Source organism: Indicator indicator, chromosome Z (assembly GCF_027791375.1).
Source record: "Indicator indicator isolate 239-I01 chromosome Z, UM_Iind_1.1, whole genome shotgun sequence".
NCBI lineage: Eukaryota > Metazoa > Chordata > Aves > Piciformes > Indicatoridae > Indicator > Indicator indicator.
Genome location: NC_072053.1, coordinates 35,334,743 through 35,351,595, shown reverse-complemented (window position 1 = coordinate 35,351,595; position 16,853 = coordinate 35,334,743). Strand labels below are relative to the sequence as shown.

Below are 16,853 nucleotides of genomic sequence, written 5' to 3'. Positions count from 1 at the left end.
TTAAAGCCAATTAAAACTATATAGTAAAGATATATCCATACTAATTTTAAATTACCTTGTTTGGACACTATTGCAATGAAACCATGGTTGCGTGGAGCTTACTGCAGGCTATTTTAACCCATCAGAAAGCATTCAGGTGGCCCTCCTTGCATTGGGGTTGCTTAACCTACACTGTACTGTCAACCACAATAGCTAAAGTGTTTCTTTTTTAAATGCAAACTGTAATTCTAGAGGACACAAGAACGGTCTGGTTATTGAAGTACTCCTCCACTTCAAAATCTTTTTTTTTTTTTCTGTAAGATAAAGCACTGTGTTTTGTTTAAAAGCTTCTGGGTTTGAACTCCCAAAGCAATCATCCAGTCTGGTTTGTCTTTTTCTTCCCCTCTGATTCATGAGAGAATGTCCTAGGAACTCTTGTGTCAATGTGAAGCATAGAATGAAAAACAGGCACATAACAGCCCATTAAGCTAATGACCCTTGGCAATATCAGCTGCAAGTGAACAGAATCAGTTGCAAAGTTTTCCAGTTAAATTGTCACGTACAACTATTTCCTTTGTGGTTGTTAGGAAACATTTGCAAAAGCACAACAGATCATTGGTATGTGAATCATACAACATTGGTTCTCTTCAGAACGCATTGCCAGGTGGGTCAGAAGCAGGAAAGATCAGTAACTTGGAAAGTACAAAATCTAGTCAGTACACATATAAAGACGCAACAGAGATTACAGTAATGAGCAATCAGGATAGGTTAGGCTGCCATACTTCAACGACATCAAGGATATTTTCCTTCAAAAAGACATTTGAATACTTCAGCATTGGTCTATGACTAATCCCTTCCACAGACTGGATTATTTAAAAAAAGAAGCAACTTGTTTGTAGGTTCCTTCTGTATAAGCAGAACAGGAATGTGGAGAGCTTAGTAAATAACTGACTGCAGATGAAAAGTGACACTGCGGCATTTAGGAAGAAAAGATTTTTATTCAGGAACAGAGTAACAAAAGGAAGATCACTAGGGCACAGGAACAATCAGATGGAGATACAAAAGCCAGTTAATGAAGAAAAGGCATGAGACAAGAAAAACATCTGAAAACCTAACAAATCAGAAAATTTATCCCATCTTCCAACTTTTTGTACCAATCTCCAAAGCTACTAATACCTTCAATGGTACAAAGGGTCATGCTTTCTTGTATCACCTTTCAAACAGCAACATTCTCCTGGGATGAACGAAACAACCAAATTTTAGCTGAATAAAGTATTACCTGAAGAATCTGTTTCGGGTAAAAAGTCATTGCTGAAATGCTATTCCAAAGGACACCAAAATGTAAAACATGTCTCAAATAAACCTTTTTTAAAAAAATCACAATTGTATACCTTAGAGGGAAAAAAAATACAAAGGGAAAAAAATCTAAAAATGGATTAATGCACATAGACCTTATTATAAAGATTAAGCTGGAAGACAGGAGCTACAAAAAACAGGAATAATTGTAGCTAAAGGAATAATTTCTATTTTCAATGTTTATACTTCCAATAATTTGCACTGGATGAAGTAAAAAGGCAGTGCTGCACCAGGAGGAACCAATCTGAAAACAAGAAAGCTAAGTACTGACGCTGCCAAATAAATACTCTTCATCACTACAGCGAAATGACAGAATTGTCTAAGTTAAACAGAAAAGACAAATACTTTATCCCATATCATGGCAAAGCTCCACAAGAAATGCCTATCATTTGATGACACAGTTCATTTCAACACATGTTAAAGGGAATGCCAAATCATATGAGGTTAAACGTTTTTGAAGCAGTGGTCCAGCTAGATTACATTTCAAATTTTTAAGACAGGAGGGATTCCATCTGAACTACAGAGGTGTGGGGGTTTTTTTGGAAGTCTTGAGCGCTATGGTTCTCTGGTTACAGAAAGAATCAAAGTGCACAAGATGACTGCCAGCTTTACCAGAAAAGCAGTAAATGAAATACACATGGAGGTTATGCTGAGTAATCAGTTTTACCAGGGCTTTATTGTGATGGTAAGGCTGCAAGACATGGATGAAACTGCTAAATAGAAAGCTGTGTGTGCCGGCAATGGAGAATATAACTGCTGCAAACCACTAATCCTCACATAAGGAAGTTTGTTTCTATACTATAGATAAAACCAAACATAGCAGTAGAGTCAAAGCCTACACTGACTTCTGGCAGATGAGGACATACCTGTAAGTGGATATATGTGTGTGCCATATATATGGAGAGGCAAGTTATCTTCTTTGATACATGATATGTAAAATAGTTAACTGATGACCAATTTAGCATTATTTTAAACTACCATTTATGTAACATAGTTAACTAAGGATCAATTTAAAGCTCTTTTAAGCTCTCAGTTATGATCCCTCAACCACAATGATGAAAGACTTGTAAGATTCTTGGGGGCTCCTCTGAATTTATTTAGACTCATATAATTGTTTCAGTTGGAAAAGATCTCTAAGAGCATTAAGTCCAACTGTCAACCTAAAACCACCATGGCCATTAAACCATGTACCAAAGTGCCATGTCCACACATTTCTAGAACACCTCCAGGGGCAGTGACTCCACCACCTCCCTGGGCAATCTGTTCCAATGCCTGACCACTCTTCCCGTAAAGAAATTTTTCCTAATATCCAATCTAAACGTCCTCTGGCAAAACTTCAGGCTATTTGCTCTCATCCTATCACCTGATACGAGGAAGAAGAGACCAGCTCTCACCTCACTACAACCTTCTTTCAGGAGGTTGTAAGATAACAAAACAAAGTAAGTATGAACATTCTGTACAACGGAATACAGAAGTTCTAGAAATACTGCAAGTATTTGGAACTCACTAGAGTATTTGCTCAACATGCTATACATGCTTTTCCAAACTTTCCTTCATGCATTATAAAAACCCTTCTCTATCTAGAAAAAAACCCCCACAGTTTCAATAAAATTATTAACTTTTTACCTGATTTCTTGGATGTTTGCTGTTCTGATGGTTGACTGAATTGTGTCTGATTACAGGAAAGCTTGTTTTTGCTGCCACTGGAATATGAGGCTGCCTGTTGGCTTGTCTTCTGAAGGTCTAACCCTATTCTCTTAGTTCGGACTTCCACTTCAGTAAACTGTGAAAGCACATTGGTCACTGCATTTATGTCTCCGTTTTTTCCAGTGCATTCTGTTCCACTTACTCCAACAAATACTCCTTCATCTGCTGGTTTAACAAAAGAAATTAAGAGTATCTATGCCATAAAACTCAGTGATTTGAGAAATTGAAACGACTGTCAAAATGACCATATGTTCACAGCATGTTAATGTAGTGAGACTGAATCCAAACCAATTCGATTTTATTCACTGATTCTTAGATATTAAAACTAATAAGGTACTTAAGAATTTAACCTCATTAATTGCAATGACCATTGTTGTCACACTTCAGTAAATACACTGGAGCTTTGGATATAAAACAGCCCCAAAAATACATAGCAAAAATTACTAATTAGTTAATCTGTAATAGTGGCTGTACTATAAAACATTCTATGTGCCTGCTATTTAGTTATGGAAAAATACATTCTCCAGAAACCAACAGCTGGGTTTTTAAATAAAATACACAGTATGCTTAAAACAAACTCATAACATAATTATTTTCAAACAAAATATAGCACCTGTTTTCTGGGAGGTTTCTTTCTGCACATTTTCCACAATCTGAAATGAAGAAGGAGAATTGCTGTCTGCATTAATACCAAAATGTAAATCTGCTTTTAAGTTGGTCTCTGGAAGATCCTCTCTCTTTTGGCTAATTTGAATTGTGTCTTTTTCATGGAGTTGTAAAACTACAGGCTCAGTCTCTAAACTAGTAATATCTTCAGTTTCCATGTGACATTCTTCAATTCTTTCTTCTGCATTTAGCACGATCCGCTCTCCTTCCTCTGGCTGTGGAACGTTTTCTTCAGTAGTGCTTAGTACACCACTAGTAGAATTATGAGGACTTCCAGAAACACTTTCCCCATTGGTAGCTGCTAAAACCTCGTGTGCTAACAGTGTTTCTGTGTTTGCTTGAAGCATCTGTTCAGTGCAACTGGTGCCATCCTCAGATACATTAGTACTAATGTTTTGCACCTCATTTACAAGAGTCTGGTGTGGTATGTCCGCGCTACTTGAATCTGCAACATCTGCACATGGTGGTTCTGACTCATCTGCCTGTAAGACAATCAGTTCAAACAAAGGCAAAGAGAGTTTTAAACTTTGAGCTGATCCATTAATCCATTCATTTTGTTTCCATCAACACGACATTTAATTTAGTCAAGTTTTGCAAATAAATATATTCATTCTGACTGTATTCCACTATCAGTATTTAGATACTGGTCACTCAAACTACTATTATTATTCTTCTTGAGACTATGTTAATTACTGTCACAACTCTTGACTTCCTCTTATAACTTTAGATACATCGTGACAGGCAGGCAGAGCAAGTACTGACTGAAAATCAAGTTCTGTTAAATTAGTAAGTGGACCTAAACATGAGTTCCGTCTAACATGAGACATTACTTCTGAAGAGTTTTACTCTCAGCTGTGGCCTCTGCTATAAGAATAACAGATCTATTTGTCTTTTTTGATCTTGTTCTTTGGTTTGGGCTTTTTTGGCTGTTGTTTTGTTTGGTTGGGTTTTATTCATTTGGTTTTCTGCCTTCAGAACCCCAGATAACTTTACTTTTGGGGTGTTTTGTCAAATTTGTTCGTCTATTTTGCCCTTTTAGCAAAACTTCATTTGATGCTTTAGTATTATCATGTTGAACTGTAACATGTGCATTTAAATCTATCTGCAAAATATGTCACATGCTTCATTTAGTTTTCTGATAAACTGCTTTATTATATACTAAAATAAAACTGTGCTATTACAAAATTAACTGATTTCCTCTGTCTATGCAGCTTTTTAAGACAGCAGGATAAAGAATTAAGGAACTAAGTGTATAAAAGTGTAAAAATGGATAAGTGAAATCCAGTAATAAATATTACTGAAGTATTTTGGTTGTTTTATTATGGAAATTGATCTGGTTTTAAATTAATGTTGTTCTCAAAGAGTTAAAACCTCAATGCTTTTGTGGTCATATATCAGAGCTAACGTCTCACATTGCAGGCAAAACTGTCTGCAATGACCGTAGGAAATTATTCAAGTTGGAAAATAACACAAGAAAATACTCAGAATTAGCTCATGGCAATCTTCCAGGACTGCTGCAAAGGCCATCAACTACATAAAATTACCTTGTTGATTATTCCATATCTGGAGACAGAACCAGAACACAAGAATTGCAACAACTCAGACAATAACTGATATCATCTGTTACACTGCCACAGTAACAGGCTTTCCCAATCAAATGTTTACAACACTGTCCACTTGGAGTACATCCTTTATCAACCAACTAATGCTTTAAAGTGTTATCTGAGGCTATACATCAGGGATGTTGTTATTTAAGTGTAACACTTCTAAGGACAGGGTAGACTGCACTACTGTGAGTAGTTATCGTAACCACACAAAACCAGGAAACAAGAATAAAGTGAGCAGAGTGCACTCTGTTTCGGTTATAACCACTGCTCAAAGGGGAGAAAACAAGAGGAGTAGAGTACAGCTTTTACTGCCAGAAGCTGCTGTGCTCTATGCAACAGTGACCAAGCTGACTGATCATGGTGTCTCGTCTTCCTGTAAGGCACTAGCTCTTGCATCTTACTGAGGTCTCACAAAATGACTGTGCAAGACAGTGGCTCCCTTACCCTTTCCTATTGAAACCAAACACGACCTACTTACACAGAGGCAAGAAGCAGCTAGTCCACTGCTACAAGCCAGGCAACATACTGATGTTTCAATCAGGTCTCTGCAAGTACAATTAGGCACTGATGTACCCTGTCTGTTGTAAATTACCTTTGCTGTGCTTGCAAAAACTCAGCAAGAAACACTGCTCATGAAAGGCAACTTATTGCCTCTGTCTTGCATCTTCACAAGGCTGCAGCTTATCCCAAGTACAAATAAGGATGAACAACTGCCTGACAAATTGGCATAACGTTTAACATCACTCCATTTCAGTCCCTGCTAGGTATGAAGCATCTAGTACATTATGCACTGGTTATGAAACAAATTCCAGAAATAGTCATCTGCTTTAGTTTACTGAACACTGCTAAAAAGTCCTTAACACTGCTATAAAGTCACCATCAAATTAACATCAGAATTCATTGTAAAGATGTACCTTTGTATCCTTGACACTCTGAGTATTTAACACATTCTTTGAATCATTTCCACCTGAAATGAAAATGAAAGACAACAAGAAACCAGTATTGGAAACAGATCATAATTATTTACTTTACATATATACCACCTTGTGTCCACAATTTTCTGTGTAATGGTACTTAGCACATTTAGATATTCAGAAAAAAGAATTTCAAGCCATAAGGGTTTTATTAGAATATAAAACATTAATATAAAAAATATATTCCAAAATCTTGGGAGTCTGATCTCTCTTGCAGATGGCATCTTGTACAAACCAGGACAGGTGAGAATGAAGTTTGACATTATCGTTCCACATTTTTTTTTCTAAGATTAGTGACCTGAGGAATTCTTTTAGAAACTTAGAGGAGCTACATTTCCTAGCTTCTAACAGACTTTCTGATCCCCTGGAGACTTTTCTGACGTCAGCCTAACTTACACCTTTCCCTGTATAGCGTATTTGGGCAGGGAAAGGGGTGTAGTAGCTGAAGCCAAGTCACAGGTGTAAAAATAGGCAAGGTTGTTCCCCAGTACCAATTCAGTGACCTGCTGGTTGTTTGCTTTAGTTTTCCAGCTAACCTCTGTGAAGACAAAATGGCACAAAAAGAGGACAGCAACTACCAAGACCTAATCTCTATATTGATGTACTTACAAATCCTAATATACTTACAAATTCATGCAGCTGTATGCATTTATTTTTGGCCAATATGTTCTTAAAACTAGATTAGCCACACAATATTGAAAAAAACCCACCCTGCTCACCACCCTTTGTTACACCAGCCCCAGCTATAGCTTCACACGACAATGCATGCTGGAACCAGCCTTATATTTAACAAGCATTTCACAGCATGGCAACTCTTTCTCCAACATTTCATGGAATCTCATGTGGCAGATGTTAACCCCAGCCTTACAACTATTAGTCCACTGGATCCTGCCAGTCTTGATCCTAAATTAAGCCAAATGGTCAAGCTATTGAGCACTGATTAAGTCAAACCTTTATTCAAACCATCAATTTGAACCTATTTTTAGCCTACAAATCTCTGTAATACAGGCTCAGAACATTTAGATGGCCTTTGGTGGCTTGTCGGAAAGCATGCACGGACTCCCAGTAGGTGTAGCAGGAGTCCATTTATTGGCATTGAACAAGGAGTTTATATAGGAAAAATCGAGTAGGCTAAACAATAACCTGACACATTTTTACCCCTGTTGCTAATTGAGTTTCTTCTCTGACATGTAGCTGTCCATTGTTGTCTTCTTCCTTTATCAGGTTGAGCCGGTTTTGCATGTAGGTGCATGTAGGTAAATGTTGTCCTGTCTCACACTTCAAGTTGTTTACTGCAGTCAGCTCCTCTTATCATCAGGTCATTCTTCTGTTACCAGCAGCCTGCTCTTCTTTCCTGTTCTGAAGCCTTTCACAGATACCTTCTGTTCTCCTACAGTGGCTGCAGCCCTAATCTCTAGTCATAAGGACCTCCCAAACACAGCAGCCCCTGTCAGGCTAATACCTTACAGGAACATCAACATTGGTTTCACTCACATTTGAAGTCAGTAATTCCTGCCTACTACTGCTACCCTGACTCTAAACTTTTAGAACCATAGAACTGTTTGGGTTGAAAGGGACACTTACAGTTTGCCCGGTCCAACTTTCCCTGCAATAAGTAGGCATATCTTCAACTAGGTAAGGTTCTCAAGAGGCTCCCTGCTTCCAGGGAGTAGGCATGCACCCCCTCTCTGGACAACCTATTTGAGAGTTTCTTCACCCTCCCTGTTTCTCTACAGACTGAACTATCCCAACTGTCTCAGCCTGCCCTTAGGTGTTCCATCTCCCTGATCAGTTTTGTGGCCTTCCTCCGGACCCACTCCAACAGGTTCACATTTTCTTGTGCTGAGGACTACACAGTTGAACATTGTACTCCAGGTGGGGCCTCAACAGAGCAGAGTAGAGGGGCAGAATCACCTCCTTTGACCTGCTGGCCATGATTCTATTGATGCAGCACAGAATATGGTTGGCTTTCTGGGCTGTAAGCCCAGCTCATTGTCCAGCTTTTGATTTACCAGTACCATCAAGTCCATATCTCCACAGGGCTACTCTCAATCCCTTCACTCCCAAGACAATAGTGATACAGAGGGTTGCTTCTACTCTACCTTGCAATTGTCCTTGCTGAACCTCATGAGGTTCACAGAGGCCCACTTCTTGAGCTTATCCAGGTCCCTCTCATGTTGGTCTCTGGCCTTCCTTGACTTATTTCTTACACCTCAGGATCAAGAGCTCTTGTGCTCTATGGAAAGTGCCCTTAAAAGATCTGCCAGCTCTGTTCTCTCCCTTGTCCCAGAGGGCAGTTTCTGAATAACTTAACTCCTTAAAGAGCTGATAGTCTGGTTTCCTAAAATTTAGGAAATTCTTTACTTTACTCTTTGCCTGAACCATATCCCTCAGAACTGTGAACTCCACCAGTGCATAACCAGTGCAGCTGGGACTGCATCCAATCTTGGCATCCCTGACTAGATCACTTGCATAAGTGACTATAAGGTCCAGGAGCACATCCCCTCTGGTAGGGCTGTCTATCCCCTGGCTTAGGAGGTTACACTCAGTGAATTCCAGCAGTCTCCTGGATTGCCTACAGCTTGCCATGCTCCTTTTCCAGCAGATGTCGAGGTGGTTGACACTCCCTAGTAGAATGAGAGCCTGCAAATGCAAAGCCTCCCAAGGTTAGAGTAAGAAGACTTTGTCAGTAGGTTCCTCTTAATTGGGCAGCCTGTAATAGACACCAACCACAAGGTTTCCTTTACTGCCTTGCTCTCTAATTCTTCCCAATAAGCTTTTGACTTGCTCATGGCTATTCCCCAAGAATATCTCTTCACATTTTATCCAGTTCTTGAAATTAGAGGGTAATGTCTTTGCCCCTCCTTCCTCACCTGTCCCTGCTGAACAGCCTCTAGCCAACCATAGCTACACCCTAGTCATGGGATTTGTCCCACCAAGTTTTATTAATAACAACTGGATTGTAGCTTTCTAGCAGCACAGTGGCTTCTAACTCTTTGTTATTTTGACCATACTATGTGCATTGATGTAGAGGCACTGCAGCTGGGCTGCTGGCCATGCCACCTTCTTAGAGGAACTCCCCTTAAAATCTTTGAGGTATTTCACCAGTGCTTCCCTGTCCATTCCTATTACCTCAGGAGCCTGTGGCTTATCTCTGTAAGACTTCAAGTGTGCTCCAGTACAGCTGATATGTCGCAGAGAAACAAGCTAGAGTCCCTTGCTTGCACCCCATCCCTCTAAGAACTGCATACCCACAGCTTGCCATGGGCAATCCTGATAGTATTCCCCTCCCCCTTCAAGTCTAGTTTAAAGCTCCGTCAATGTGCCCACAAGCTCCCGAGCAAAGACCCTCTCGCATCTTTGAGAAGGGTGAATCCCATCTGACACCATCAGTCCTGCTGATGTGCAGACCATCAAAAACCTGAATTCTCTTTTGATTGCTCCTAGACTATGCATTGTGGCTTCATCACCACCCACACTGAAGAGTAATAATGGACAATATTCTCAGGGCTGGGGACTCCTTCCAGACTTAAATGCGCTGCAGCCCACAATAGATTATTGGTGTCCAATAGTCCTAATTCTAACTATCATCAAGACTTACCTTGTGGCACTTCGTCATACCTGCCCCTGACTAAATATCCTCTTCTAAACCTTCTTCTCAACTTAGCTCCTACAACTGCACAAGATCCAACTCTTGTGTTATCCAAAATGTTCACCTACACGCTTGCACACTCACTAGCAATTACCTTCAGCAATATTATCCTAGTCCCAGCCCTAACATAAGCAATTAATGGATAAGCCATTAATGCTGGCAACCCCTAAGATTTAGATCTAGTTCTAGATCCTCCATTTTTATCTTATGCATCCTTTAAAATTCATCCCCTATTCCTGTTTAGAACCAAATTTCATCCCTAGCTGTAAGTCATACTTCAACCAACAGCAAGTCTAGCCATGTCTGATCTTACATTCAGATAGGCAACAACTACTGTGCTTCACATCCTCATTTCAAAAGTAAGGATAGTTCCAGACCAAGAAAAAGATGGACAAAGTATAAATACTTTGGCAATACACAGCAACTGTGCTTGGTAATGAGTGCTCCCTGGTACTCAGGCATCACACAGTGAAGCTCATGGAAATAACACCCCAGTAATTAGGGAAATATAGTGCAACAGTTGTTTTGAATTTCTTCATTTGGTGGTGATGATGCATCAGAATAATTCTCTCCTACCTGATACGGAATTTCTTCTGTAGGTTGCTACATAGCTTTCAAGCAGCTTCCTCATAGGCAGATCAGAAGGTTCGTCTAATGCACACCTTCCCATCTCATTTTTTAGTAAGGGATCAGCTCCATACCACAGTAGTAACTCTGCGATCTAGAAAAAGAAGGTTTTCAGATTGTTTTCTGACAGTGTTTTCCATAATCCTTCATTATACAGGGTTCTCTCTCTTGTACTTGAGCACGTACTTGCACATGAACAACCAAACCAAATCTAAGCCTGTGACACATAACTCCTTTCTGTTTTAGTTAGTATACCCCAATCATTCCCCTGGATGTATCATAATCCTATAGTCTTATCACTTACAATTATATAACTTAATTCCAGTAATTAACCTGATGCCATTAAAACAAGGGCTCAAAAACATATTCCCTTTCCCTGCTGGAAAACAACATGTGACTTTATTGCATGAGTGAGCTTATCTATCCAGGATATCTACTTTAGGAGAAAAATCAGGCTCTGAGTGTGTCTATCATGACTCCTGTTACTGCAAAGGGAAGCTTTGACAGTGCCTTCAGACGTACAACACACCAAGCAGACAAATGAAACCCATTCAGATGCTTTTACAAACGTTATCATTTCTGTGCAAATATAAAGCCTTATTCTGCTGTTACTCAAGAAACTATCACTTTAGCAAAATGTTTCATCTACTTTTGTAGAATATTTTTTTAAGGCATGGGATGATTTCTTTCCTGTGGGTCACCCTGTGGTCTTATCCCAAGCACAAGTTTTTTTTTTATTTGTTCCTTTGCCTTCCTTTATTCAGCATGGCTGTGGCTGCACACCAGACAAGCATGTTTGCCACATAATGAAAAGAAACTTCAAAACACTGGTCAGGTCATAAGTTTTTCTGAAAGGTGCTTATAAAATAAGCGAAATAAGTAGTATTAACAGTAGCAATCTATTCCTAAGTACTTCAGCCTTTGTCCCAAAGAGTGATAAAAACAATTTCTGCTTTTGGACAAATCCTGCAAAGCATGGAATGAACAGAAATCGGGCAGAAAGGATTTGCAAACTCCTGAATTCATCCATAATCTGAAGAGACTGGGCACATGTGGAAAGATTATGTGACCTTCTGGACCCAAACACAACCATTTTTATTACTAAACTCTAATTTCTGTCCAGTTTGGAATATACCTCATAATGGCCTTCTTTAACTGCATCTTGCAATGGTGTTATTTGTTCATCTCCTCTAGCATTAACATCAGCTCCTGCTTTCAAAAGCACATTTGCTATTTCATAAAAGCCTTCCACACTTGCTACATGCAGTGCAGTCCAGCCTATGAAAAAGAAAACCCTGCATTTCACATTTGAATGTAATAATGTATACATTTTTTTCTTTATTTTAGGTTGTCTATTTGATAGATATTTCAGAAAATGTACTGAAAATGTAAAACCTGATGCATTTTACACTAAGTTCTATGAAAAGATACTAACGAAAGAGTCACAAGGGTTGGGGGATCACATCTTTTTTTAAAAATTTACTGAAGAACCAGGTGCTGCTGTAACAGTACTAGTTTTCAATTTGATAGTTCGGTTACAGAAGAAGAGAATAAAACTTGTTCTTAGTACCTTAGTAATTTCTCCTTGAATAAAATGTATATACTATTTTAAAAACATGATTATTTTCATGGCACTCTTTTATTTACAAAGCCATGCTTAGGAAGGTAAGAAAACACAAGCTAAAGCCCTTGTCTTTACTGACAAAAAAATGTTCTTAAGACTATCCAAGAACAGTCTGAGTATCCAAAAAAGTCCATGAAAGAATCGCATTGAAGTTCAATATCCTTTCCCAGATACATGGCATGAAAGAAGATATTAGCTCCATGACCCACAGAACAATTCTCTTCTACAAAGGAGGTGAGGAAAACAAAAAATAGAACGTAATCCTGAACTGAGAGCAGCATAGCTTTGCATCAGATCCTCAAATATTCATTATGTGACAGTTTTTGTAGGGCAAGGAAAGGCAAAAAGAGAGAGAGGATATTTCACTTCCTGTTTTCCAGATTTCAAACCAGCATGCCTTCCTTGAAGGATAATCTTTCTCTTCAACCCGCTCACATTATCAGAATGTTTTCTGGACCTAATTCACATATCGAATATGTGAATTAATATGTGAATTAGGTTTATTAAGACTGTTCTGCTCCCACTGAGCACCTTAGTTTCATTGGAAAAAAAAACTCCTGAGGTTTTCTTCTATATCACTCAAACCAAAATCACAGAATCACAGAATGCTAAGAGTTGGGAGGAACCTCCAGTGATCATTTAGTCCAAACCCTAGGCTCACACAGGTTTATCTAGATCAGGTTACATGGGAATGTGTTCAGACAGGTTTTAAAAGTCTCCAAAGGAGACTGCACAACTTCTATGGCCAGGCTGTTCTAGTGTTCCACCACCCTCAAAGAATTTTCTCCTTATGTGAAAATATTGCATTTGTATACAATTTAGTTGTCCATCAGGTTGTCCAAAAATTTTGTGCTATTACACTTTGAACCCAATGCTTGAAACTCCTAAGTTTAAACTACATTGCCTAATGTTGACAGTTCAGCAAGGTGAACGGCTTTTGGCACTTCTCTCTGTAAAACATTTTACTTGCATTTTACAGAGTCTATTTCATTAAGAAACTGTAGGCATTCCATATTTTGGAGTAAAAGACTGAAATCTGTTCAGGGAAGGATGAAATTTTTAACTTTACCTATTTCTCCCTCAGTAAAAAGTGTCCTCTACCTGAAAAACTGAACCTGAAACATATTGAATTGATAAGCATTAGAGTCTAGCAACATGACGCTCCAGACCAAGGAGAAATACAAATTTCACTGCAAACATTTTTCAGCTCCATCAAGACACTTGGAAGTAAGACAAAACTGAGTGCATGGAGAATATCACTACAATGCTGTCTGTATCGTATATGCTGATGTTCAGGAAATAAATAGAAGTAAAAAGAAAACCAAAAGAACCCAAGAAGTCAGTAATGTATGGAAGGAGAGTAATGCAGCACAGGAATAAGGAAAAATACTAGGCTAAGATATGGATAAACACTGGTGGAGGGTTTTAAAGGAAGAGAGAAGGCACAGACGCAGAATAACCAGAACAACAGTTCCCAAAGACAGTGAGATGAAGGTGCATTTCAAAACAGCACAGCTCTGGCACCTCTACTTCTGATTACACCTCCATCTCTAAAACAGAAAGTGTGGGACCAGGTCAGCCTCTCATGTACTCAAAGAGTTCAACTAAACCCAAATTTGTGCAGTTGTGCTCCTTTTGCACGAACAGCTGCCAGAGGCTGGTGGATGAAGAAACAGTGTCCTGGCAAAAGCTGAAAAGGATGAAAAAGGAAGAATCTGTGAGCCCAAAACTCGAATCATTGCACTTTAGTACCTTTGCCTTCAGAGGCTGCAGCTGAATACACACTGTCAATGTTTCTCTGTTATCAGCAGGTGGCTTTGAAATCCACCAACAAAATATTTTCTCATGTACCTCTAGCATAAACTAACATACAAGTCACTCTGTTAGTTCAAAAGCTAAAGTCCCATGCTGGAAAAGTCTAAAACTTGCAGCTGACTCGATCTATCTCTCAGAATATTACAGAAGACATAGAAGTGATAGTTAATTTTGGTCTGTTGTGAGCCTGCACTATACAACAGCCTTTTACTGCAGAACATGCACTTTTGTTCCCACGGAACAGTTGAGGAATCCTAGACACTGCATTAGATGGAAAGACTTTAAGAATAGATGAAGTTTTCTACCAAATAAACCAACTGTCTCTGAAACCAATGTTTTGTTTGTTTGTTGTTTTGTTGTTGTTGTTTTTGTTGTGGAACTTTATCAGAGCCTAATGGGTGATAGGAAGAACTGTCCTTAGCTCAAGTAAGGTAACATTTGCAACAATCTATCCATACTTTAGACTGTAGCACACATGATTCTGCCACTTTACTGTGCTCTGGCAAGACCTGGAGTACTGCATCCAGCTCTGGTGTCCTCAACACAAGAAGTACATGGATCTGATGGAGCAGGTCCAGAGGAGGGCCATGAAAATGATGAAGGGGCTGGAACAGGCTGAGGGAGCTGAGGTTGTTCAGCCTGGAGAAGAGAAGACTCCAGGGAGAACTAACAGTGGCATTCCAGTACCTGAAGAGGGCCTAGAAGGAGGCTAGAACGTGACTGCAGAGGCCTGCAGTGATAGGATGAGGGGCAATGGTTTTAAATTATGGAAGAGCAGATTTAGGTTGGATGTTAGGAGCAAGTTCTGCACCATGAGGGTGGTGGAACACAGGAACAAGTTGCCCAGGGAAGTGGTTGAGGCCCCATTCTTGGAGATATTCAAGGTCAGGATTGACGGGGCTCTGGGCAACCTGATGTAACAGAGGATGTCCCTGCTTACTACAGGGGGATTGGAATAGATGACCTTTGGTTTTCCCTTCTGACCCAAACCATTCTATGATTATGATTCTACGAAGCTGTATAAAGTGAATTGCTTCAATCAAAACATTCACAGCACTGGCCACTATTTGTCATTGGGCTATTTTGTGCCCAAGATGAAGTAAAAATGCAAAATACTAAGTAGTTATAACTTTACAAAATCAACACATTTTAAACTATAATGCTACAGGTTCCTTTGATATGCAAGGGGCAAAATCAGGGTCCCTAAAAACAAAACTGAAAAGTCTAAATCTTGGTGTCCCAAGTTGGCCACAGAAATGGATTTTTTAAAAAATCCATTTTAAAGACATTACATTATTTATTTAAGGAATAAGAATGCACAGGATTGTTGAATCAAGGCTAAGCAAACTTAATTGCATCACTTTGTAATTTTTAAGTGCTTACTTTTTGTTAAATTTTCTTTTTTTTTAATTCACTTTAAACATAGGTCTACATATTTTCTCACAAAGGATTACCAAGTTAAACCCATAAAAAAAACTAATAATCTACTGACTACTCACAAACTTACAAGTCTTGCCCACTCCAGAAACTCATAAAATGTACTTTTATTAATTATAGGTAGACACTTGTTTTGAAAATTGTTTTTTAATACAACTGCAACTTACCAGCATAATCCTGAACATTAACATTTCCACCAGATTTTATTATATTGCGTACAAAGTCTATATTTTGTTGAGCAACGGCTCTGTGCAGTATGGTCTCCCCATACATATTCCTCCTATTGATTGTTGAAAGTGAAATGGGGAAAACAAAATTTACGAAACTCCTACAAAAGGCTTCTTGTTCTGAAAAATAATACAAAAGAGATGCTGAAAAAAAATAACAAAATTCCTCTCTTACCTTACAGTTACTAAGTAGGATTTTTTGGAAAAAAATCCTCATTCAATCTAGTACAAATGAGTATCAAAAAAACCCTAAACCACATTACAGTTAAATAACAATACAATTCAATAAAAGATGTTGTAATCAATTCCATAACAAAACTTCAACTGAAATTCTACACACAAGAATTTACAAAGTCATCTTTGTAAAAATATGTTAAGTTTAGACTTCTTCCTTTGTATTTTCAAAGTACACTGTTTCCTACCGGATGATAAAACTGCTATTCTACTCATCAGAATATGAGCGTTTCAATAATTAGTCAGTTATTCAGAAAATTCTCTTTCCTTAAAGTCAAATTTACCAGCAGTTCTTTTGTACTTATTTGTGTTTCAAACACTCTAAAAGTATTGTAACAGTGTGAGAGCTGAAATCCCTGTCCCACACCAACAATTTACGCTCTTTCACTTTGCTCGAGCCATCACAAGTGTTTACACTGGGATAGTGATTGATTGAGATTAGCTTCCTCTTGTTACTTTTCCCCATTATTTCACAACCAGCTCAGCAATAAGTGAAAAGTGAGCAGCTGCTTGAGAATATGAGGCCTAAATGTAAAAAATAAAAAATACTATTTTAAAATTTTAGTTTGTTATTTTCTAAGCAAATGCTATCTCCCAATATGCACTCATTACAGTTTCCAGATTGGGTGAAATTATTGCAAACACATAGATGGGCTGTTCTATACTTCACCAGTAGATTCATCAGAGCATCCCTTCACATGGTGAAGATAGGGAAGGAGAGAGGAAGGGAGGAAAGAAGGGAGAGAGGAATGGGAAGATTGCCTGCAGAAAAGTGCAAAGCATAATCTAGGCCTTTAATTGATCTAATGAAAACCCTTGGGATAGCAGGCTATACATTGCTCCTCTCTACAAACAGCAACAGATGTAGGTCACTGACCCTAGAACTCTACCTGCATGTCAGAAATGGACATTTTAATTATGACCTTAAAACGTATAGTCTGGTGCTCT

At 38.7% G+C, this 16,853-nt stretch overlaps 1 protein-coding gene across 1 annotated transcript in view; it reads right to left on the bottom strand.

The window, feature by feature from the left end:
- The window catches only part of ANKRD31 (ankyrin repeat domain 31), a 69,531-nt gene that overhangs the window by 28,730 nt on the left and 23,948 nt on the right, over nucleotides 1–16,853 (bottom strand). Inside the window, 6 exon segments of the mRNA XM_054397563.1 lie at nucleotides 2,962–3,204; nucleotides 3,656–4,197; nucleotides 6,216–6,282; nucleotides 10,518–10,662; nucleotides 11,704–11,846; nucleotides 15,612–15,791. Coding sequence (XP_054253538.1) covers nucleotides 2,962–3,204; nucleotides 3,656–4,197; nucleotides 6,216–6,282; nucleotides 10,518–10,662; nucleotides 11,704–11,846; nucleotides 15,612–15,791 — 1,320 coding nt within the window.